The 24,740-nt window shown below is 37.7% G+C and overlaps 1 protein-coding gene across 2 annotated transcripts in view; it reads left to right on the forward strand.

Annotated features, from left to right (window-relative positions):
* The window catches only part of tou (bromodomain adjacent to zinc finger domain 2B toutatis), a 68,532-nt gene that overhangs the window by 31,151 nt on the left and 12,641 nt on the right, over positions 1 to 24,740 (forward strand). The window contains exons 2-23 of one of the 2 annotated variants that reach the window (XM_019046453.2): positions 1,734 to 1,859; positions 3,469 to 3,600; positions 4,692 to 4,850; positions 5,692 to 5,749; positions 6,659 to 6,875; positions 8,166 to 8,361; positions 9,260 to 9,387; positions 9,883 to 10,057; positions 10,661 to 10,758; positions 11,304 to 11,397; positions 12,062 to 12,231; positions 13,169 to 13,353; positions 13,972 to 14,636; positions 15,246 to 15,503; positions 16,584 to 16,905; positions 18,119 to 18,269; positions 19,123 to 19,347; positions 20,272 to 20,841; positions 21,704 to 21,810; positions 22,218 to 22,393; positions 22,853 to 23,001; positions 23,523 to 24,157. In XM_019046453.2, coding sequence (XP_018901998.2) covers positions 1,787 to 1,859; positions 3,469 to 3,600; positions 4,692 to 4,850; positions 5,692 to 5,749; positions 6,659 to 6,875; positions 8,166 to 8,361; positions 9,260 to 9,387; positions 9,883 to 10,057; positions 10,661 to 10,758; positions 11,304 to 11,397; positions 12,062 to 12,231; positions 13,169 to 13,353; positions 13,972 to 14,636; positions 15,246 to 15,503; positions 16,584 to 16,905; positions 18,119 to 18,269; positions 19,123 to 19,347; positions 20,272 to 20,841; positions 21,704 to 21,810; positions 22,218 to 22,393; positions 22,853 to 23,001; positions 23,523 to 24,157 — 4,943 coding nt within the window. In that variant the 5' untranslated portion in view covers positions 1,734 to 1,786. The remainder of the gene's footprint in view (positions 1 to 1,733; positions 1,860 to 3,468; positions 3,601 to 4,691; positions 4,851 to 5,691; positions 5,750 to 6,658; positions 6,876 to 8,165; positions 8,362 to 9,259; positions 9,388 to 9,882; positions 10,058 to 10,660; positions 10,759 to 11,303; positions 11,398 to 12,061; positions 12,232 to 13,168; positions 13,354 to 13,971; positions 14,637 to 15,245; positions 15,504 to 16,583; positions 16,906 to 18,118; positions 18,270 to 19,122; positions 19,348 to 20,271; positions 20,842 to 21,703; positions 21,811 to 22,217; positions 22,394 to 22,852; positions 23,002 to 23,522; positions 24,158 to 24,740) is intronic. The other variant, XM_019046454.2, reaches the window with a different exon arrangement.

Raw genomic sequence — 24,740 nt, forward strand, 5'->3', positions numbered from 1 at the left:
AAAATTTTCGAGGAACGGAGGATTCGATGAATGAAATTTTTCGCTCGCGACGCTACCCGCTCTATTTTCTTGAGTTTCTATCCTCACAATATCAAATTTGCTGAAGCTAAGGTACTTTCTTTTCAAATTCTACTGAATTTATTTCCAAAAACTTCGTAGTTCTAGGGAAAAACTGTTCACACCCAAGGAGCACCCAATACAAAAATTTTAAATCCGTGATCGCTTTGAATGAATGATATTTTTTGTGTCAAATCACAAACAATAAAAAATAAATAACTTAATCAATAAATTATAATGATAAATAATACAATAAATAAATAAATAAGTTAAAAAAAACAAAAAAAACCCATCAAATTCAGATGTAGACTATTTTCGAAATGATCGATTTCAGAGAGTAGGAATTTGAAAAAATAGGAGAAAATCTACCATATCCGTTCAAATATAGTTTTAATCAAAACTGAAGTCAACTTGATAGAAATCGCACATAATTACGCACGTATTCCAACCTATTACCTTCCTCGATTGGTTTTTTTTGCACGACACTTTCGACTCGTTGGGAGCGCGTTGAACGAGGAAACGCGGAAAACTGCCCGGAAAACCGTGCGGAAAACTCGTGGCGACGAATGCCGCACGTCGCCGCGGTACGACTAGGACCGGGACCTAACCTCAACGAACCAACGGCCGGTCCAAGGTCACCGGCACCGAGCGTTTCGGAGGGGGCCTGGTCCCACGGCTCCCGAGAGGGGGGTCATGAGGAATACGCTGTTTTTTTTTGTTTTCTTTTTGTACTTACGTATAGTTATTACCGCGGCTAAAACGCACTGTTCGTCGATCTGCTCTTGTCTTGTCTCGTCTCGTGTCGTTTTACGTACCATCTTCCCGCCGCCGACAGCCCCCCCCCCCCTTCTCAATCGCCCCCCTTGCAGGACAACTTGGCTCGGGGTTGAGAGGGGGGAGGGGAGGGTTTGGTTGTTACGTGGAGCTCGCATCGCGATGTGATGGAATGGTATCTGCACGCAGGATCGTCATTGTCGATCGAGGATGCTTCGGTTCCGACTGGAGACTTTATATTACCGTACGAATAACCAGTAGACGGAAACCGAACGCAACTTTCAAGGGAAAAATTATCTGTTGATTTCGGGCAAAATTATTTGCACCTAAGTCCCCAGGGAATGAGCTCCTGAAAATCAGGGGAAATCAATAATAATTCTAAGTAATAAGAAGCCATGGTCAATAATAATTATTGTAGACGTGGTGTCTAGGACCCGGGATTCATCTGGGAATGAAAAATCTGTAAAAAAAACAAGGGTAGCTATTCCAGAAACCGGGAATTTCTTCTTTTAAGTACTGCTTAGAGATGATTTTTTCTTTCTTCAAATTTTGCAAAACTTTTAAGCACCGATCGTTATAAAGGGTTATTTTCTTGCACCGTTGTTGCCATTATTGACTGATTCCTGACATTATTTCATTATTCCGCTTTCATTATTTTCTGACTTATTTGAATCATCAAATCATCAAACGAATAGAAAAGCTTTTGACGACCAGATAATTTTCCCTTTTTTTCTCCAATTTCGTTTAGCAGAAATACGTCCAATTCTAAGACAATTTTTTATAGGTTAAACAAGGTTTTTTAAGCATTTTTTTCTGTGTAGAAGTAATGGTAAATGATGATGGATCATTGGAATGATATTTGATGATGTGTTATATTAATGTGTTTTGTTGTATCTGTGCAGGAGGTGGCGGAACGAGGGTTGGGCTGGACCGGGGCCGGGGGGCCAGGTGAGCCATGGAGAAAGAGTCGGGCGACGCCTCCAAGTCGCCCGCCGACGCCGCCGCCGCTGCTGCCTGCCTCGCCAACGGTGAGTCAACTTTTGCACAACCTCCACCCCAAACACCACCCCCAATCTCACCCCATATCCATACATTCTCCCACGATCCAGGTCCCAACCGGGCAATCGGCATTACCAGAGACAAGAAACCCTCCACCGGCCTCTTGGCGACAGGTGGAAACATCTACTTTCGGGGATTCACTTCCTTATGGACAATTATTAGGGAGGCAACAGTCATCACCCTTTTTTGGGCTGTTGGCCTACCCTACTAGGTGGATGATGAGCTTCGGGTGACGTCATGAGTCAAATCAATTTCCCAAACTTCAGTAGTTTGGAAAACGGAACTCCCAACACGTTGTTACATTGACCTAGTAGATAAGTCAACAGTCGAATGCTGGATTCCACCGTTGCCATGATATCAATGGAGGGTCTCTTGTCTCTGGGGACAATCCACGGCTCAAATGCCCTGGGCAGGAGTGCAGGAAGTGCTCGATCGGCCGACCGGTCGATCTCGGAGCGAATGTGAAGGCACCCAAAAAGGGATGAAAAAATATGAAAGCCCCTGGAAAAAGGGGTTGGCGTAAACCAGCTAAGCGTATAGTTTTTTTGCGCAGGAAACTGTGTGACGCGCTCTCTTTATGCGAAGAAAATAGTTACGCGCTCTTTTATGGAAAGCAAAAAGTGAAGCGCGCAAGTCTTATGTGGACAGCAATGTGAAGGCAACCTAAACAAAATGCGGAGGCTGCCTCCACAAATGTGAAGGCGATGAAATTTCTGCACCCCTAGCCCAGGGTGACATGAAACCTAAGAAAGATATGAAAGAATGGAAATTTCAGTAGCATGACATTTTCCAAACATATTTTTTAGATGCAGCTATGTTTTTTCTCTTGCAGCTTTTTTTCAGTATACATTGGTTACGGGAAATTTGAATCGCCTGGTCACAGGAAAAACAATTCTGTAGGTGAGTCAAATCGCGCATTTAAATGTATCGGCAGGCCTCTTAATCGATCAGTTTTCCTTTCCTGTTGTTCAAAAATCAAACAACTTGCTATAGCTGAGCCCAAGCGTCAAGATTGAGGTTGCCATATTTTCATATAGCTGAGACTGTCACGGTAACTTTACGTATGCGATTTAACTCGAGTACAGATTATAGTTTTTTCCATGAGCAGGAAGTTTGAAGCAACGTATCAACAAATTATCTTGTTCAGGAGTTTATTTCAGTAATTTTCGTCGCGCGAATCTTGTTTTACGTGCAATTTTGCTTAAGAATCATGTATCGGCATGCTTGAATTAGTATCTCGTCTATTAGCATACTACACTTATTGTGAGGAAAAAATTCAACGCTAAGTCGAAGTTTGAAAGTAATGATAATAAATTACAAAATTTACCATGTAGAATGTTGAAACTTTTTTTTAATGCTTTTAAAGTTTTTACAAATTTTAGGACTGAAAGAGCCAATGTTGCCACTTCTCCTTTTAGCTTGTAACAACAGGCATAGTCTTTATAGCGGCTCACGTATATTTGGAACACATCAACATAATGCTTGGCAGATGTTGTATTATTGTTCGTCAAAGTGTATTTTTTAATTTAGACTAGATGGTCAATATTTTAATTTATTTGTATTTGTATTATTTTATAGCTGGAGCCTTGTTCAGTGGGTTGCAGCAGTATGACCCACGACTGCTTCACGCAGCCAGTTCAATGATGAGTGGTCAACGAATGGGTTCCTCTCACTCGCCTCTCAACGCGATGGGCCTCAACTCAGCTGCCAGTACGTTCTTCGCTTTCAGTTTCAGTCACACTCGATTTATTTTATTTCAGCATTGTCATGTCTTCGCACAATATTCGTAAACTGGAGAAACTTTGCTTTTGTCAGTATATGAAGTCAGGGAAAAGTCAGAAAATCAAATATCGATAACCGAAGTGCGGAACCACGTATCCAAATTGCGGTGTTTAACAATTTCCGTGCGTCTTTGATTTTTCGAAGAGACTCAGTCCAACTTAAAAGCTCGGAATCGACAAATTCTGCTGACTGAGAGGGAAAATCAAGGAAGTTGGTAGACATTACGTTGACGAGTTTTCGAAGGAGAAATAAAATATTTCAGGATATCCGCATTGTTGCAAACGGAGATTCGTCGTTTCGCAATTCTGTCATCGATATATATCAATGAAAATTCATTAGAATCCGTGTTGCACCAGTTGCATTGTAGTACTTACGACCGTATTCTGTAGTTCAGGGTGTCTACTGGGTTGGAATTCACAGAAAGTCCGGAAATGGTACTGATTTTTTAAGGGCGGTCCAGAAGTACTGAAAAAGTGCGGAAATTCCGCAAGAAGGTCCGAAATTTGTCCCCTCATACCATGCGTTTTTTTTAATGAATCGTGGAAAGTAAGCAATCACCTGTGCGTTGACTCTTAGGGTAGTATTTTCTTGCAAGATCGCGATTGTGCTAGTCAACTGACTGTACAAGACAACTGACAAGACAAAAACTCTTGCTGGTGTCACCCTGTTGAAATGTATAACGTTTGCTCTGTGAGTGATAATTTTTCATCAATATTTTCCTGAAGTTTTGACTAGTAGTATAGGAAAGGTAACTTAAAGATAGACAGTGCAACTTGCAAGGAGAGTGATTAAAAAAAGAGTTAACTTCCAAGAAATTGACAACAAGACGGGGGAAACACACGCTGGAATCTAGACCTGCGGTGGATATCAATGTAAAAAAAAGAAAAAAAATTCAGAGTCTTTCATTGGAAGGAGGGGTGGGAGGAGGTAGGAGGAATTTTTTGAGAGTGCATTTTTTACTTCTAAATTTTATTTTTGTGTAATGAAACGAAAATAGTAATCTATTCTGTATTTCTTAGGCGCCACCTGGTGGTCGATGGCCTCTCACCTTGCAGCCCAAGATTATTTGGCGCGGCTTCAAGCCTCTGGACTTTCCTTTCCCGGCATGGCGGGCGGTCCTGATGGTGTTCTTCCTCCTAGTTTTCCAATTTTATCACAGCAACATACGGGTAGGCGAAGTATGAAAATTTTTATATTATCCTTTTTTACTTTTAACGTCAAATATCTCCAGTCCTTTGCCTGTAAGTGATTCTTAGTAACGGAAATTAACCCAGAAAAAAAATCTGCTGCACTCCAGTTGAATAAGCATTCTTTATTTTAGGTTCGGAATAATCATTTTTGGGGGGAACTTGATACATATTAACTTTCATTTAACTTAATAATGAGATTATAAGCAGCCCTAAAAAATTAACACCTCCTTTTCAACAATTATTTTCTTGCCAAAGGTCTTCTTCTAATCTTATTCGAATGCCGATGACCAATATCAAGCTATTCAGTGATCATCTATATCAGGAAACTTCTTGTTTTCTTGCTTGTGTTCTTGTTTTTATCGACATGATGTCATTGTCATTGACATTAGCATCGATTTAATACAAGAATTTGCCTTTTTACCAAGAAGTATTTGGTGAAGAGGCTGAATCTTGAAATAGGGATTTATTTTTTTATTATTTCTCTGTGCTACATTAACTTAAAAAATTACAAATTATTCCAAAAAAGAAAAAAAATGAGTAGGTAGTTAGTTTCATATACCTAACTTATGCTACCCACAATGAAGCTAGCTTTAATTCTCTGTTGCTATTTATTTTTCAGAGATTTTAAGTAGGTAATGTGTCTTTTTCTTAACCTGGAAATTTTGTAAATGTAAAGTCCGTATTCTAATTCCTCCAGTGCTGAATTGTTTTATCATGAAAATAGTGTTACTCAACTTTACTTACGGAGGCTACATCAGAGATTAAGTATTTGGTACTAGTTTTCATTTACGAACCCCTCTTCTAATGATATTCTATTGTTTTCTTCCAGGTTCCAGTGCAAAGTCAAAAATACCTGAAGCGCCCAATCGGGAATCTTTTGTTTTAAGGTAAGGATCCGCTTAAGTATTACGTGAACCATCTCTGCCCCCCTTGTATGGCACCTGCAAGACAACTGCCCACCTCATGGAATTTTGTAAGACGGGCCTGACTGCCCCAAATTCTGAAAATAATGAAGAAAGTCCAACAATTAGCTGAAAAAATTATTTCTATTGGAAAATATTTTATTTTTCAAAAAAAGAAGACCTACTTACAATAGACAGTGCTTTAGCCCGACCTTCCTCCTTGTTAGACCCCTTAAGACAAGGATAAAAAACCACCCTGTTTTTCTGAAAGCTGATCACTAGTAAAATTCAGTATGGATTGATCCCATACTTAATCTGAATTTTTATGACTATTACTGTAAAGGGAAAAACATTATTTGGAATTTAATCAATTATTTTTCCACTCATGACGGATGCTAAAATAATTTCTGTCTGTACATAATGGCTCAAACGTTATTGAATCCAACTTCAAAATTAATATTCAAATTTAATGCCTTGTTTCAATCCCAGCGTTCAGGAATAATGGAAAGTATTGGAAAAGAAGGGAGGTTTGAATATGAATCAGTGCACAGTATGAAGAGGAATTTTTTTTCTTTGTTTTTTTTTTTTTTTGGCGTCACAAGGGTTTGGGAAGTGGAGGAGAGGTTCTTAAATGATCATGCTGAAGTGTGAAATTGCCATGCTGATACAGTTTTTCAGTCTAACTGGTGTATGCTAGTTCATAGCATACATTCTTTTATTGTGTTTACTGAGATTTGGATTCCACAAGTATGAGCGTCAATGAAACTTTAATGTCAAATTCAGCTTTGTATTTTCATAAAGAATTTGGTCAATTTTTCAACCTTCAGTCTCAAGCTCGCTCTGTTTTTTAAACAATTTAATTGATTTCTAATCTATCATTTCTCTCTGTTTCAGTGAATCTGTTAGTTCTAGTATATTAGGCGGAGTCAGACTCCCGCCAGACACTGAAATAATTAAGTATACCTCATCAATAGTTGGTCCCAAAATCCCTGGGACAACGAATAGGGGCCGGAAAAAGACAATTTCATTAGACCCTCCCTCTGTGAGTTTATTAGCAACGCATGCTGCAACAGGCCTACCCATCGAACACTCTCCTACTGCTCTTCTGACGGTACGTAATTAGTTCCTTTTATCCTTAAACCAGGACCTTAAATGAGGGGCTTGGTGGACAAGGCGCATGAGTGCGTTTTTGCTATTTTGAAAAATTTGCATTTGAAATTTCAAAAGTACGTTGATCCCTTACGGCAGAGAGAAAGTTCAAAGTGATTTTTTAATGCTTAAAAATTGGAATTTGGGAGTGAATTTCTCATAGAATATGCATTAAGACAAGTAATACTTGAAATAATTATTATCTCAATTTTTTTAAAAACTGTACTTATGCGCCTTGTCCTCCAAGCCCCTCATATGTAATGGCCTGGCTATATTATATAGTCTGCATCTCACCATTTTTAACCAAGCTAAGTGTTCTGATTTGATCGTAATGACACCATTGATAATCATTTATGATAAATTAGTCTCCTAAAAACTAAAAATTTCAGATTTTCAAAGCAGATGATCCAAACTAGAAACCACTTCAGAGGTCAGATTTGCATAATGGCTATTTTTTTTTATCTTTCATTGTGTTAAAATTATTGTTCTGCTTGTTGAACAAAACAAGTCTTATAAGTAATTTTGTTGAAATCATAATTGTTAAGTTAAGATTGTGTGCATATCAATATTATCGTGTTAGGATTTGGCATAGAATTTTTGATAGAGTTAAACTTGAGCCCATGAGAAGATGCAATTTACCAAAGGAGCTCTGGCAAGATTGCTATCAGTGGTGGTTGGGTGTTGCAGAGCGCACAGAAACGTTGTAAGAGCGACATATCAGTTAGTAGTTAAAAACTTAGGCTCTCAATGCTCTTTTTTCCCCTGTAGTTTATTTTGTTTCCAATTAATGTTATCAGCCAACAAAATACAAATACCTACTCTAATAATCAGAAAAAAGAAGGGGGAAAAATGATTTTATCATCGAGTACAATTGAGTTGCGATGTACTGAGGCACCGATAAAGACACTTTTAGGCTGTTCTGTCAAGTAATATTGAGACTAGTTGTAGTGTACATGCTAGACAGCAGTGTCAAGCGTGGATCAGGTATACTACATAGTATGTGGTGACTGGCCATGTTATATGCATGGGGTCCCAGCTTCGGGCTTTGCTCAGAGAATATAAGTTTAAAATTTATTTCTTAAAAACCTGAAGTTTTTATATATTTTTCCAATTTGTTATGTCTTTGGTCAACATAATTTGTCAAAATTCGCAAAAGTAATGTCAATGCTCTTCATTGCATCCAGTCAATATAAAAATCTTAATTTTTTTTTTTTCTGCCTTTTCTTTAAACTAAAAGTTTTTAATTTTGCAGGATCGGAATATGATGAGTAACGGAGGATGCAGCTCAATGCAAGACTCAGATGCACCACTCAACCTCTCTCTAAAGCCAAATTCTTCTTCTTCCTCATCATCCTCTAATTCATCTTTTCCAAAATCATCCTCGCCTAATAACTTAGCGCCTTTAGACTTCAGCTCACATTCTTCCTCCTCATCTTCATCGAGAATTTGTAAGTTGATGTTAATTATTTCCATTCTTGTAACAAAAATAATACCTACAACCAGTACCATCGAATTTCGTAGTATCTGGTATACTGTTGTTCTAAAAGATAACAGTCTTATTTGGACGGATCTAACTAAAATCTGTCTAACTACATCAGATGTTGCTCAATTTTTTCTCATGTTTTTTTTTACCGGACTCCTGAGCCATATTCTGACTTTAAATTTTGAAATAACTTCCCTTATAATCTAAGGAAAATTCAGAGAAAGTTTTAAATTTTTGAGTGTGTCAATAGCCTACTCCTGTGCAGGCTCTTGTCTTTGACCATGTTTTTAGATTCTTTTCTATAATACAGGAATAATCAGCATTTTTTTTTCACTTCACGGAAGCAAATACATTGAAATGAAGCTCAAGGATAACTTGAACAATAAGCTAAGAGAGGAGTCTCTCATTTATAATTTCCAGTAAAGTAATTTATGTGTCAAAAATGTATGTTGTTTTTGGACATATCGACGGTGAAAGTCGGCAATCACATACGTTTGCGGTGTCTGAAAATCTCCGCCTCTACGTTATTTTTTTAAAGGAGAATAAATCAACATTATTTTCTTGAAGTTTTTGCAGAATTTTCTTTGCATTGAGAAGAAAAATCATGACAGTTTTAACGAATTGCTGTTGAGTAGATTTCCATTTAAAAAATAAAGTATGACAGGAAGTCCGCGACGTCGCAAACCGAGGTATGCGATTGCCGACTTAAGCCGTCGATATTTCTCTCCCTAAACTGAAAATTGTTTTCTTATTATTTTCATCATAGTGTTTTATTTTTTTTTAGCTGAACTCTCTTGAGGTGGATCAATGTTTGTTTTGTATGAATTTTACAAATCTTTAACTGTGTTTCTCTTTTTCTGCAGCGAGGCGAAAGCCAGGGCCCAAACCAAGGCGACTGATGCCACCTGCACCTTCCTATCCTATCCCACCATCTGACCCTTCTAGGTTGTCTCCATATTATGGTACTGATGATGAAAGTACACATCACAAAGTGAGTAACTTTTGCTCTCATAATTCCAATTTTTTTGCAATGTATAGATTGCTGAAGTCAAAACATGGGTATTTCTGATTCCGACAATGCAAATTTTCATTCATATCGAATTTTTTGTAGCTTGTTTTTCTGACATAATGGATAGATTGGAGCTGATACTTTCAAGTTTATGATGGCTCTGCATTGCTTAGAGTCATGCCTCGGGGAAAATTCTAAACATTCGACCCAAAGAAAAAATTAATAAAGATTACTTATGTGAATGAAGAAGTCATTTAGAAAAACCTTTTCATAGTTACCGTCACGGTGTAAACCAAAAGAATTTCAATCCTGGGCTTTTTCCAAAATGCATTCACCTTCAAAAATATTGAATTCTAGCTGCACCTGTCTTGAAAATTTATTTTTCCAATTTCAAAAAGTTTATTAATATCTCACCAAATTTCTTTACCATCAATATCTTCTTTTCTGTATTTAATTTTTATTCTTTTTTTTTTTCAGGATGGACGACCACGCAATCTAGGACGTGGGATTTCCAAACCTAAGAAAAATACTGTAGCCTCTTTGCTGGCTCAAAGCCGAGCTCTGGGACTAGCTGGTGATTTAGACCTCTCAAAGTATTCTTCATTGAAAGCAAATATTTTGCAACAACAACTAGAAGCGCTAACTGAAAGAGGTTTGTTGTTTTATCTACTTAATCGTACAACACCCTTTCAGTATTCAATTTTGCTTAAAAATGATTATTGGTTGGCAACGGAAAAGCCATCTCCTCCCTTTTATATAGAACCCTTCCGTAAAGCACCTGAGCTATTCCTATTGAATTCTCAGGCCGTCAAAGTGAAGGAAATCATTTTCACATTTCTTTTGAGGTACTAAATCTTGTTTTAAGTATCTTCAGATGGTGTTGATACAAATTTGTTTCCGACAAAACTTGAGAGCCTGTGTTCTAAAGTGTTTAAGTTCTCGAATTCTGAGTTCAGCCAAGTTCCTGTGAAGTTGACTGATCTCGAAGGTAAGTCAAGGCTCAAGCTAATACTGGACTCAACGGCTGTTGACACAAGCTTTTCAATGACTGAAGTAGACTTAAAAAAAAGGAATTCAGCTTGAACAAAAAACTCAAATTCAGCTTGAACCCAAAAAACCAGGCATAGCGCTACTCTGCTCCCTACTCCTTAGCAAATTCTATGGAAAGTAGAGAGGAGATCTTGTATTGAGATTATAGTATACACATTACAAAACAATGGGCTTCTCTAATAATTTTTCTGTTTTTTATCAACAGCCAAAGCTGAAGAAAGGCACGAGAAGAAAACCTTATCTGTTCCTAACGTACCCAAAACCTCTGAAAGCAGTCACATTTTGAACTTCAGTTCTTCGCAGGTAAGCTATTCAAGCCATCAAAAGTATTAGTATTTCTAGGGATGATAGTTTCTAAATAGTTATGAAACATGCGTATTAATAGATTGCAACAAGAGCAACTGGATAATTTTAGGCAGCTGAAAATGGCTGCACTTACTTTCCCCAGATATTTTTAAAGGTCCAATGCATGGAATACCAAAAAATTTGCCGCAGGCTAAATTTCGATATTTTTTTAAAAGATATTCTTTATGGCCTCCGGAGCTTAATGAGCCTTTCAATGTAACTTTCTATGGATCAATCTCAAAAAAAGTAGGGCTGAAAGGTGAATTTTTTAGCATTTCTACAAGCAATAACTAGTAGAATTGTTGGAAAATCCTATTGGTGATAGAGTTGATCTTTTGTTTGAAAGCTTTACCAACTTATTTTCGCAACTAAGTTTTTTCGTGTTTATTTATTTTATTTTTTTTTTAAATTAAACTTTTAATTCAAGGGGAAATTTTCTCTGCTTTTGCTTCCCTTCATTATTAGTGTAGCTTAATTCTAATCTGATTTGTTTAACTTTGCAGCACCTAGAAGGCACTGGACAGAGTGAAGAGAGTGGGAGCGCTGCAGACACAACAGATAGCTCTGCACCTGAAACTGACTACGAGCATCAAAATGGTAATTTGTTATTTTATTAAATTTCCAGCCAAGAAAAATGTGTTTCCAAACCTTAAAAAGCTCTACACTGCTTTTTCGACTGGAAAAAGAAGCTTTAAGTGTCATTGATCAAAGGAATGTTTCTCATTGGCCTGGTGCTAATGACGTTATATGAGGTGATAAGCACTGTTTCAACCACCTATTTATACAACATGGCGGCTGTATTAGTAAAATCAGGATCGAAAGATTTTTTTTTAATTACAACTACTTACAAAAATATTTTCTTCAAACGATCATAATATTGTGAGCAGGGTCAAGATAAGTAATCTCTTGTTTTATTCATGACCTGAATGGCGTTGAACAAAAGCTGGTGAAGGATACATGTTGGTTTATTCTTTTGTGACATCTTGGAAGCTGTTGGCTCAATATTTTTCTGTTAGAAACAGGGTTAGATTTTTTTAGTGACTTTTTTTCTCAGTGGAAAATGTGATCAATTAAAAAATGGAGGAATTCTCATATACTTATGAATGAGAAAATAAAAATTGTGCAGCAGCTGCCCTATGAAACACTTGTCCAAAGCTGTTTGTAGGTTTTGTCAGGTACAATTTTCTTGCACTTTTTCCCCAACTTTCAGGGAACGCAGTCCATTGATTTTTGAAAGCTTATTTGTGATGTTTTTCTGCAGGTGGAGCCAAAAGACGAAGAGTAGACTCCGAACTTCACATTCCTTTACAAAGAGGGTGGCGAAGGGATACTTTTATTAGTGCTTTCACATCCTCAGGTGACCTCAATGGAGATGTAGCCTATACGTCACCCTGCGAGACAACCTTTACCAGGATGCAAGAATTATTATTGGTGAGTTTAAGTTTGAGATACTTCAAAAAGCATTGTATATTGTTGGAGGATTCTTACAACTTTCTACTGACTATCTCTAAAAGAATTGACTCGGAAATTGGAAGATGAAAAGTACAAGTGCTTTAATTTTGAAACCACTCAAATTTCTCAATATACGACTTATGAAATGAATTAAAAAAATCCATTCGCTTAAAAAATGCCTCATCTCACAAGGATTGGAACAAATGTGTGGCAAATCTTGGGTTGTGAGAAAATTTTCAGAATGGGCTTTTTTTTGCTTACCGCCTGAAAAAATAAAGGAGGTGAATTGTAAATTTTTCCGTAAAATAAAGTATTCAGCCCTAAAAGCGGACATTTTTCTTTGAGAAGAATAGGAAATTTGGCTGATAGCAGCCAACTGCTGGCACTTGGAACTTTCTGAGGATCTGTCCTGAGATGGACTTTTAGATAAGGATGTAACACCCATCTCAGCCCCGTCACTTAAAAACAAAACATTCATCCTCAGGGAATACTAAGTCCCTCAATAAAGTGTGCTAAATGCAATTTTTCTTTTAGTATTATTACTCAAAATGTAAAATTTCATTCAACTTTAGACCTCAGGAGTGCAGAAACTTCTGCTTGGGCCAAACAATGGACAGATAGTAAACATTAGAAAGGTTAGCTCGCAATAGTGCAAGAATTGCAATGACTTATGCGTTTTATTTTTGCAAAATCGTGGCATTTAGTGAGTAACGGACAAAGAAAAAATTTTAAGATGTGAAACTACAGAGGAAAAGGGGTTCTCAAATTGGAAAGGCCAGTTTCGACTTGTGGGATGGCCACAAACTTCTTGAACCTCAGTTGAGCTTCTTCTTAAACTTTTTTTTTTGATTTTTGAATACTTTCTTATCTGAAATGTGTTTAATTAGCTCATTTTTCAATTTTTCTTCTTTTTCAGTACTTAAAAGAGAAAAACATAACCGACTTAAATGCTAGCAATTTTTCGTTCAATCCTCGTGCACTGGTTGGTGAGTTTCATCAGGCAGATGTCAATGGAGGGTTCCTGAAGCTCTCTAAGCAAGATATCAAAAATAAAATAGCTGCTTTAAAAGCAATGTCCTCCAAGCCTCCAATAGAACAAAGGTACGATCGTCTCTCATTCTCTTTGAACTACATCACTCAGTCTTGCGTTTTTCATTTTACTGGGATCCTTTTGTCTGCTGTCTTTTTACTTATCAACCATCATCCAAAAAATTACCCTCGTTTTATGCATATCTTAACCCTCTATGACATGCATTAATTTTGGATCTCAAGATTCCTGGGGACACAAATCTATTTTGCACCTTGCTTAAAAAAATAGAGCACCAAATGTTTTTTCCAAAATTTTAAAGTTAAGGGAATCAATTTTTCAGGAAAAGGAAAAACCAATGTAATTTATCAAAAATATGGCACAGGGGAAAGATTCAATTTTTAAAAACCCTGAAAATACGTTGTTAAAAGTTCGTAACGCTTGCCATAAAGGGTTCAATAAAAATTCACCATAAAGAATTTATTTACTATTTGGAGAACCCCATAAGAAAGTATGTCTTCCTTATGGAGTTTTATCTCATTTTGTGTCTCATTCTATGGAACACCTGGAGGCACTACTTCTAGATGGCTGCGCTCATCGTTAGAATTGCAAAAGAAAGTAGATGAATCAACTTTCTAGTTTCCATTCTTGTATTTCATACACCAAAAATTGATCAATTTTTTTTTCTCTAGGATTGAGGCAGAACCAGTATCAGCCAAACTCCCATCGGAGACCTCAGCCATCGCAATGTTGAAAAGCATGAAATTACCAACTGATAGAAAAAGAGATTCAAACAGTATGAAGGAACCAACACCATCCGTTTCGCTCTCCGTCTCTGTTACGCCATCTCCCGTGTCCACTGCTTCAACAACAGTCGTACCACCTGTTTCCGTAACCATGACAACCTCCGGCTCCTCGTCTCCGGGACTGAGCCCCGCTGAAAAGCAAAAGAAGAAAGAAAAACGTGAGCAGCAGTTCATGGAGATGTACATCCATGAATTGAACAAACAAAGAGAAATGTTGTACACTGTTGAGGTGGAACGAGAGCGAAGGAGGCAGCATATGGCTCTAGTGAAAGCTTTGGAAATAAGGAAACGCTATGAAGAGCGAGAAAAGAAACGGCTGGAAGTTCAAGCCGAGAAAATAGCGTCCCGCGAAAAGAGGATCGAAGAAAGGCGGCTTGAAATTGGCTTGCTGTATCAGATCAGGAAACCTACCGAAGATATGGAAATTACAGATTCAAAACCATTGCCAACCCTAGAACGCATTCCTGGTCTGCAATTGAGTGGCCAAACTTTTGGAGAACTTCTCATGGTCCATGAATTCCTGAATAACTTTGGCGAAACACTCGGGTTTGGTGAGTACCAGAATCTTCATATCATAATTAGTATTCTCTCAAGACCGTAATATTTCTATATTTTTTCAAGACTCTGAGTGCCAGGGGTCTTTTGTTCTTTTGTACATAGTTCTGTTTTCTGTACTTCTTTTTCTTTCCTCTAAAAAGAGGTTAAAAATTCAAGTGGTTTGGGTTTAAAATACAGAAATAGCCCAGCAAAAGATAATGAAGGGGGAAAAAACAGACAACAGGTTTGCATACGTCCACAAAAAATTCTTTTTTTTCTAGCGGAAAACTCTCAAAGTTCTGACATTGGGCAGTTGTTAAAAGTAGGAAACATGATTGACTGAGTCATGAAATGTCAAGACTAGGTAGGCAGTAGATAGTTTAAAAGAAGATTCTTCAGTTAATCATTGAAAAAAAAAAAATCCACCCTAATTCAATTATCTTTGAAAAGCAGGAATCATGTTTCTTTCCTGTCTTTTTCCTAGTTAAATTGAAAAAAAGAATAAATTGGTGAGTTTCTTCCCATGGGCAGGGTTTGAACTGAATTATATTTTATCCTTAATCGAAGCATGGGATTCAAGATGTGACGTCATTCTTTTATCAAAATACTTCTCTGTATTCTAGACATGGAAAGCTTACCAACACTTAGCAGTCTTCAGTTAGCCTTACTGGGAGACGAAGAAGCAGAAGAAGAACTTCTATCAGTTATGACCCACCTTATTATCTGTGCCATCGAAGATCCTGGCATTCCCAACCCAGCCAGGCATACTACTTTGCTGGGTCAGTCTTTGAAGCAAGCTGACATTACGCACCACAACATCAGTGAAATCCTCCGAGTGTATCTTTATGCCAATGCAACCGGTGAAGTTAAATGTCTGACAGGTTCGTTATTCATTAATCAAGCTACATTATTGTATTATAATCTTCTTTTGGACCTATCACCTCAAAAATAATGCCACATCTCTGCCGAAGATATTTTTTTGAAACTGTTTATCAAATTTTGTTTCTTAAAAACAGTTGCTTGTAAAAGAATCTGTTTTGTGTAGTGTATTAAATGCTTTGAAATTTCTCAGAAGTATTTCTCAGTTAAAAATTATCAGTGACAGAAATAATTTCTACATAAAACTAGTCACATATTCATTTGTTTGTCTCCCCAGCACAAAAAACGCATTTCCATTCAGTTTCCTCGGTATTTCTCTCTAACTTTTTTTATAGTTAATGGTCGCATGAATTTGCTTTAAAGGACCCCGCATACCTCTTATGGGAAGCTGCACCATGAAGGAACGTTGATTTATTTATGTCATTCAATTCTCCTCAAGATGCTGATCAAAAGTTATTATTGCGCCAACTTTCTACGATGCATCGTTTTCGTAAAAAACCGCCGAGAAGATTCAATTATTCGGCGACAATGAATAAAAAGCAAAACAAAGCAAACAAAGCATTTGAGAACAGGCCCGATGTAAATAAGGAAAAAACGTAATGCGTGTCTGTCTTCTTATCTGCACCTGCTGACTCTAGGGCTATCCTCCTCCGCCCGCTCTCGACGCGTCCGTTTGACATTCACTGACACACAGCTGTTTGTCAATCGAGTACTGAAATGAGAAATCTTTCTGGCTTTTTATCGCCGAATCATTGAATCTTCTCAGCGATTTTTTGCGAATACGGTGCATCGTAAAAAATTGGTGCAATTATAACTTTTGATCAGTATCTTGAGGAGAATCGAATGACATGAATAAGTTAACGTTCCTTCATAGTGCAGCTTCCCATTAGAGGTGTGCGGGGTCCTTTCCAGTGATTTTTCCTATTCTTGTAAGCAAATACAAAGGCAAGGTTAAATTTGTTAGAATTTTCTATTTCAATTTCTAAAAACCAAAGTGTCCCAAAAGAAAGTAAACTTAACTACTTCACTGATTGAGTTGTTTGTAAATCCTTAGTAATATTTCTTATTTTTATTTCTTGCAGGAGTTTGTTTTGAAAGAGAAAGAGAGAAGAGGGTCTCAGATCACTTGAACAACCTAGAGGACACCAATGGATCGCAGTACTCAGCCAGTAAAAATGCAGCATTTTTCGAAGCCCTGTACGAAAATCCAACATTCAAAATGTCCGAGTGGCTGAAAACAAAGTCGTTTGTAGCGCTAAGTCCGGATCAGAAAGCACAGATTCTGGCCTGTCTTTGCCATGAGTTGCTCCAAAACAAAGCAGTCAACAAGCAGATAGATAATTCAATGGAAGAAGTAGCGCAGCACAAGAGAGATCGATGGGCAACTGACACCAAAATTCGAAAGTAAGAATTTCCCTTCTACACTGATAAGTAGCAAAAATTGAAGATGCTCTCATGTTTTTTGCTGGTGCTGCCTTTTTTTCTATTTGCATACTGAATAATGTAAAGAAACGGCCTCAAACAAGAAATGTGAAAAATACTATGAATCCAAAATAAGAACTTGTACCCATTAGGATTGAAGATATTTGAGTCCACATAAAAATAACAAGAAAGTCAAATAGTCGCAGCATGTTGATGTTGAACAAATACATGATTTGTTTACAAGGTCTTAAGGTTTTTTGGCCTCATATAGCAAACATGAGAGCAAAAGTAGAAGAATAAATACTGACTATGAAGTAACTATGTACAACAAAAGTATAAAAAACCTTGGTCTTAGTGTTGCCAAAACTATCAAAAATGTTTTTTAATGTTTACAGTAAGACCTCGATTTATCGGATATCACGGGACCAGAGGCCGAATCTGTTAAATCGCGCTAGTTGGTCCCGCTGAAGGGACCGGAGGATTGATCCGTTACATTGCGGAATCCGTTAAATCGCAATCCAATAATTTGAGATCTTACTATAAGTACTAAACGTCTACAAACCAAAATGAAAAATAAAATTACAATATATTCTGATGATAAATTTAAATTAATACTTGGTGTCTACTGACTTGGAAAGTCTGGAAGATGAAATTGGTCAGGAATAAGTTTGAGGGAGAAAACGGGTAATAGGAACGCTGTGAACTCCAGTGTGAGATTGTTGTTGTTGTGTTTTTTTGCGCATAACTTCAGATGCTTCAGTGCTCTTTCCCACTTCGTTGTGAAGTTTTTGAGCCCTTACTAAGCTGTATTGGTACTTTTTGCTGAGCTATATTTATTTTTGTGCTTCTTTCGCTTTGGAAAAAAAGGTCAGGGAAAATTCAAGGGTCATTTAAACCTAGAAAACCTGGGAGAAAGGGCGAAAAAATGTTGGTAGACACCCACATGAAGAGAAAAGGTAAAATATATAAAGAATGACAGTTTGAAAAATATTTATCAAAGAAAATAATCTAAATTGGTCAAATAATCAAATAACCATCAAATAATCCAATCAATCAAAATACAACAATTTTTGTTGATTCATTTACAAACAAAGGAATAATTTTCTCAATTATTTCTCAGAAATTGCTTTGATAATAGATTTAATCTCTTTACTGGGACAGAAAGTGACTAAATCTTAATTTGCAAAACTTTCAGACTGAAGCAAGCTATTGGTCGAAAACTTCGTGCTGGCACCATGTTACCTGGGCCAGAGACGCCTGGAACTGAGCCAGCTGCAGATGATGAAGAAGAAGAAGAAGAAGCTGCTGACAGTGATGTTGGCAGTGAAGGCACTCAACCTGAAGAGGTATGTTTTGAAGTTGCCGCTGCAATTTTAGAAAATGTATTGACTTTAAATGAGGTAAATTTAGTAATCAAGGGAACATATTCTGGAGTGTCTGCCAGTCCAAAAACAACACTGATTTTTAAGGGTGGTCCAGAAGTACTGAAAAAGTGTGGAAATTCTGTAAGAAGGTCAGGAATTTTTCCCTTCATACCACGCATGTCTCTCAATAAAGCTTGGAAAGTATGCAATCCCCTGCACATTCATTCTTAGAGTAGTATTTGCCTGCAAGATTGTGATTGTGCAGTCCGTAATTTGCAAGCCACCAACGAATTTTTGTGTCAACGCCATTTTTCTTGCCATTTGAGGGAGAGTTCCAAATTTTTGCAATTTCTCAAATTTTGTTGAATGGAGGCACTTAAAAAGCACTAAAGTTGTCTGTTAAGGAGGTACGAACTTCTCGGAAATGTACCAAAGAAATACTGCTGAAGCACTGATTTTTGGCCAGCCTGTTCTAGTAGACACCCTGATATTGTTTTTACGTCTGTATGTGCCCACCAGGTGTGAAGTCGATTGAAAGTTAAAAGCTGAATTTTTTAAATGTTTTTGAGAGAAAAAGCAAAGATGTAGAGGATCTTAAGGGAACATGCAAGGAATGAGAGTCGTGTTAAAGAGACCTTGGTACAAACATTTCAAATGAAGCAAAAACAAATCAGCTCTCATTTACTTTCTGCCTTTGATTCCATAAAAAAATTGATGTGAAGGGGGGTCAATGGGTGTTGGGGCAAACCCTAAATTTACTCAAATTAGAACCTGCCAGCACTTTGACACTTGTAACTTTATGAGAAACTGTTGAATAAACTGGTATTGTCCACAGGAGGAAGACAAGAAACTCTCAGTTGATGAACTAAATCGGAAACTAGAAAAATTAATCAAGCAGTCGGAACAAAATATGCAGTCATTGAGTGAAGCAGCCGGCCAACTTCGTGCCACGTGCTTTGGTGAGGACCGATACTACAGGAGGTATTGGACTCTCCCAGCTGCTGGCGGAATTTACGTCGAAGCAATGGAGTCTGCTGAACCTGAAATTTATCAACAAATGGTACCTGCTTATTTTCTTAGTTCTTGTGTACTTTTGAGGGCCCTGCAATTCTGTCTTGTACAAGGTCGTTCGTAAATGATTTAGGAAGACCTTAATGTTTTATGAAGTTTCTATTAGTTTTCCAAAAAGTCCTAAGTTCTAGGGCGTAGCTTACCACAAGATTTGTCAAACGTTGGGAAAAAAAAATTACCCTTAATTTGTAGGTATGCACGTTATAATTCTTGGGTTGAAGAAAAAATCTACCCCAGTCACCCACTTGAATCTCTATTTTTGTGGCAGAATGGGGGAAATCACATGGGGAATGAATTCAGGAATGTTATCCCCTTATTTTCCTTTCAGCAATTTTCAGTACATACAGTCCAATAGCATAATGTTTAAAGAGGTTAATAGACCATCAAAGAATAAAATTAAGTGTAAAAGTAAGAGCAGTTTAATTAACAGATGTTTTTCGAAGGTAAACAGGAGAGGAATACAACTATTTACCGTCCAATGTACAAATTAGGATAACATTTGTTCAGACAATGACTCATATTCAAGATTCTTGAATCGAACTTATCAATAGAGAAACATTTTCAAATATTGGATGACCTCTTGATTATTATTCATCCTTGATGATAACATTGAACAAAATGCAGACCTTGCACGGGAAAGAAACGTGAAAATTTTTTCCCCCATTTTTACAATTTGCACGTAGTTTTCTAAAATTAATCCCTCCTCATCAAGGTCACATTACCATTGCTCTCAAATTTTGAGAAGCTATGTAATAAAATTGTTGGCATTAAGAAGTGAGCTTTAATTACAATTTACTCTGATTTTTTGGGGCATGTCCATGGCTATGTTTGACTTTCAGGCAGAAGTTCAAGACTCTGGAATTCCAGTCTATCTTGTAAAAATTATTTATTTTTATTTCATTTGCCATTGCAGAAGGAACTAGAAAAAGAGGAAGAAACCACCATTCCTGAAAATGATGCCGAAGATTCTCAAGACACGTCAGAGCCTCCACAACCGATACTAGAAAAAGTTAACGACCTGAAAGACGAAAAATCAGAGGAGTCAGCGGCTGCCAATGAGAATGATGACATGGAGCCACCCGTATTGGTCAAGGAAGAAGATGTAGTCGTGAAACCAGAGTGCGACTCGGAAATCCCACCTCTAGTCAATTGTGCCGACCCAGACGCTCTCAAGATGGAGGTGAAGACGGAAGTAGAACAATCGGAGACCACAATCAAGGAGGAAACAAAAGCCGAGCCAATGGAAACAGACTCAACGGAGGTCAAAAAAGAGGAGACAATGGAAGTGGATGAGGTGAAGGAGGAAGTTAAAGAGGAAGTAAAAGAGGAAGTGAAGGAGGAAGTGAAGGAGGAAGTAAAGGAGGAAGTGAAAGAAGAGGTGAAGGTGGAGTCTGATAGCAAAAGCGATGTTGAGAAAGCAGAGGATAAGCTAGAGACTCTATCTAACAGTTCTTTTTCAAGTTCTGCAACAGATCAAGCTCAAGTAAGTGCAAATGTCTTTTTCAAGCATGGTCCTAGAGCCAAATTTAGTCAGCACTTTTGCATCTGATTTTAGTGCGTGTCGCTGAGTTCAAACCCAAGTATCAGCTAATTAAAAGGGCTTGAGTCAGGTGCGCACTTGTCCCAAGTACATTAAATTAAGCCTGTTTTTCCTATCCTAACAAATTGTTACTTTTTACACAAGCTCACTTATTTTGTACTTCTTACTATTTTTACCAGCCTAATTTATAGGGAAGTGCAAAAATTCCCATTGGAACTGGTCCGGGTCTTGGGAGGCCCTGGTTGGGAATTTGAGGGGTAGCAAAAAATACAAATTCCCCCTGACCACAATTTTTTTTCAAAGCGACGTTAGAGCCCAATCCTAGAGGGTTTTTGTGGAGCGCAGTTTTGTAGGTGCAAAAATAAGAAAATTGACGAATATTGTTATGAGCCGCCAGGCCTGTTTTGACCGGGTTGATTGAGCTTGGGCTAAGCAAGCCTCTATTATGGCATTTTTAGAACAAGATTTCTTTTCCATTAAGAGGTCAAAAAAATCTGAAAGAATTTCTTGAGGCTTATTGTTAGTTCACTCCATACTTTCAGAAAATGAATTTAAAAAATGGTGCCACCGACTCATTGTTTGCAGTTTTCAAATATTTTGATTATAAAGACTAATCATCTCTGCAGTTTCTGATACCTATCCCAGCATTTTTTTTTTTAACTGTTCATAACTCTAAAGTATACGGCCTATCAATGTTTTGAAAAACGTTCGGCTCAAAAACCTGTCAGGGAATTGGGGTTTATATCCGTCAGCTTATAATGTTCTAATAACTGCCATTCTAAGTTTTGTCTTCTTTTTGTTGCAGAGTAATCAAACTACTGCAGAAACACCATCAGATTTTGGATGGTTTACAATAATGCCCAAAGAACCCTGTGATCTTTCTTCTGTGACGACATCATCGCCCGGTCTCAGGTATAGTGAAATTTCTGTTTCTGCCACTGCACCTTCCGTTTTCCTGTACACCTTTGTCACACCTTTTGATAAAGATTCAAGAAAGACAGTTGTAGTAAAATTTCATGTTAAAAATTTTTTTGTAAGTCATGATTTTAACAGTCTGCAGAAGTCCAAAGTAAGCATATTTCCAACATTAAATTTGCAGTCAAGATGGGGGAAGGGGGAATGCAAAAGAAAAAGAATATTGAATTCAGCAGTAGGAGGAAATAAATTTTAATATCAGGTTGTAATTTTTCCATGTATATCCTTATTAATCTAACGTTCATACTGAATTTGTACTTGAAACAAATGAATCTATAAACCTCTTGTGTTATCATCCCTAGTAGTTGTGCATCTAGAGTTTATGCATTCAATTTTGTTGATAGGTATGGAGAAGGTTGTACGGAGTTGCGCATTCCAGTTTTTCCACCTCCTGCTTCATCGCCAGGTCCCCCAGACTCGCCAACGCCTCTGATGTTGACGCCAGACGAAGCTGCTCAGCTAGCCTACATGAAAGAACATGGTGCTCCTAAGAAGTCGGTCCGAAAATCTATACCTAAAGGTACCTTTAGTCTCTCTTTTCTATACAGTTTTGTTTGGTTATGAAATTAATGAGAGTCATTTTTAGTCTCCGTTCTTGTAGGAAAAAGCAGCTTCACATAGTCAGTCGATGGTTATCTTCCCCGAAGATGGCCTTAAGCTACGCTAAGTTTTTTCTATCTTCTATAACTAGTAAGTGTCAGGCTAATTGAACTGAACACTCAGAATTATAACATGTTTTTTAAGTTGCTTCAGGAGACAACGTTAATTTTTTAAAGTCCTAGCTATTCTTTTTTCTTCATAGCGTTTTTCAATACAGCATATTTCCAATTCTTCAAAACGTTATAACAAGACAATGCTGCAGTAATATTGACCAGCTCTCCTTAATTTGAGAGTGGAAATTGAAAGAAGAACAAAGAAGAGTGTTTTATCCTTACATACAACCCTGTCATTATACCTGTCTTTGCATTATTTTTTGCAGAATACCAAGAAGGTTGGTGGAGAATATCTGATGTGAAACAACTGTCAGAGTTGGTGCAATGTCTCCATCCACGTGGCATTCGCGAAAGGGAACTGAAACGATTTATAACTTGGCCAAGTATAGACCAAGCATGGGATACAACTCTAAAGGTACCCAATCATCCATTTTCCATGAAATGATTTTTACAGAGCAGTCTGTTTTAATGCTCAACACTGTTATACTATTGGGACCCTTCTGTAAAGCACCTGAGGTTTTCCATATGAATTTTCAGGCCATCTAAATGGAGGACAGAATATAATATTTCTTTTGCGGCTTTTAATCTCTTTTTAAAAGTCTTCAGATGGTGTTGATACATGGTACTCCAAAGCTACACCTGCGGAGGACCCGCAGACAGCAGTGTGGCTTTGTTCAAAATTTAGGTCATTGTGATGAATTGCCCCTGGCGCAACCAGCAAGATAATGATCACTATGATTAGACTCGACTGTGTAGAAGTTAATATTTTTGATGTATCATGTTGAACCTCAATGATCCGGTTTTTCTAGAGTTGCGCTGTGTGAACTGAGCTGACGTTTTTCAGAGGGCTGTCCACCCTATGTTTCTAAAGCCAACTCTTTTCTACTTAATTCCTTTTGGTTCTAAATTTTATTGAATTTGCATTTTTTGTTCCAGTCATGTAATAAATTAGCCAATGGACTAGCGAAACTGAGCGATGACATTGCTGCAGATGAAGCGACGCGATGTGAAGACATTGCCCTTCGAGTAGACCTGGGTGTGCTCCAACAGGTTGAGATCCTTGAAGAGAAAGTAGCCAGCTCAAGCATGCAGGTGAAAGGCTGGAAATGCCCTAACCGGGTCAGTGGCGATGGCCGTAATTGGGCCCCAGCGTACTTAGCTAAAGACCCTGAGTTCAACCCTGTCGCACAAGCAAAAGAAAGACTTGCTTCGGTGGAGTCGGCTATTGAACGAAGGTATCTGAAGCCGCCACTAGGTGTCAGCACTGGCGAAGTGAACCATCTGCAGAACTTACAGGAAACGCTCTCGCCCACAGACTTTGACAATATCCCCAAAGGACTTGTTACATGGCGGGAGGCAGTGCAAAAAGCACAAACAGCAGCTCAAGTCTCAATGGCGCTACACATGCTTGAGGCATCGATCGCGTGGGATAGAAGCATCATGAAAGCGAATTGTCAATTTTGTCACAGCGGCGACTGTGAGGATAAATTGCTGCTGTGCGATGGCTGTGATAAAGGCTATCATACCTATTGCTTCAAGCCTAAAATGGAGAAAATACCTGAGGGTGATTGGTGAGTTGAGTGTTATCTTTTTCCTAATTTAAAACGAAAATGTAGGGTATTGAACATAAATTCATGAGTAAAGTTACTGGAAATAAATGTCAGTAACACTACCAAATCACTTGTCGCTCACCAAAAATTAGTACAGAACAGAACATAAATAACTCTGCAACTGTGATACACGAGCGCTAAAGAGTTGTTTTGCACTGGCCAGACTTCCTGTTTTCAGAGTGCGATTGGATGACTGGACTGATCTCTCTTGAAACACTTATATCGCTTATTCAGATGACAAGGAAGGTAAAATGTAACCAAGTTGTTTTAGCGCGTCTGACAGTAGGTAGTTTAGAAATTAATTTTGACAAGCGAAAATTGCAGTCGATTCCTTAAGCATTAATGCGATTCTCCGTTTTCAAACCTTTTTAATGTTTTAATTTTTAACTAAATGAGCCGATCTTTGTCTTATTAAGAAGCCCATTTTGCTTTCTCTCAAACCAAACAAACAACCACCAAACAACCAAACAAAGACCAAGGTTTTACCCAGCTTAGTTTCAAAGTAAGAGCATTTATATCACTATTGTTTGAACAGTCTTTATAT

The sequence above is a fragment of the Bemisia tabaci genome, chromosome 2, assembly GCF_918797505.1.
Source record: "Bemisia tabaci chromosome 2, PGI_BMITA_v3".
NCBI lineage: Eukaryota > Metazoa > Arthropoda > Insecta > Hemiptera > Aleyrodidae > Bemisia > Bemisia tabaci.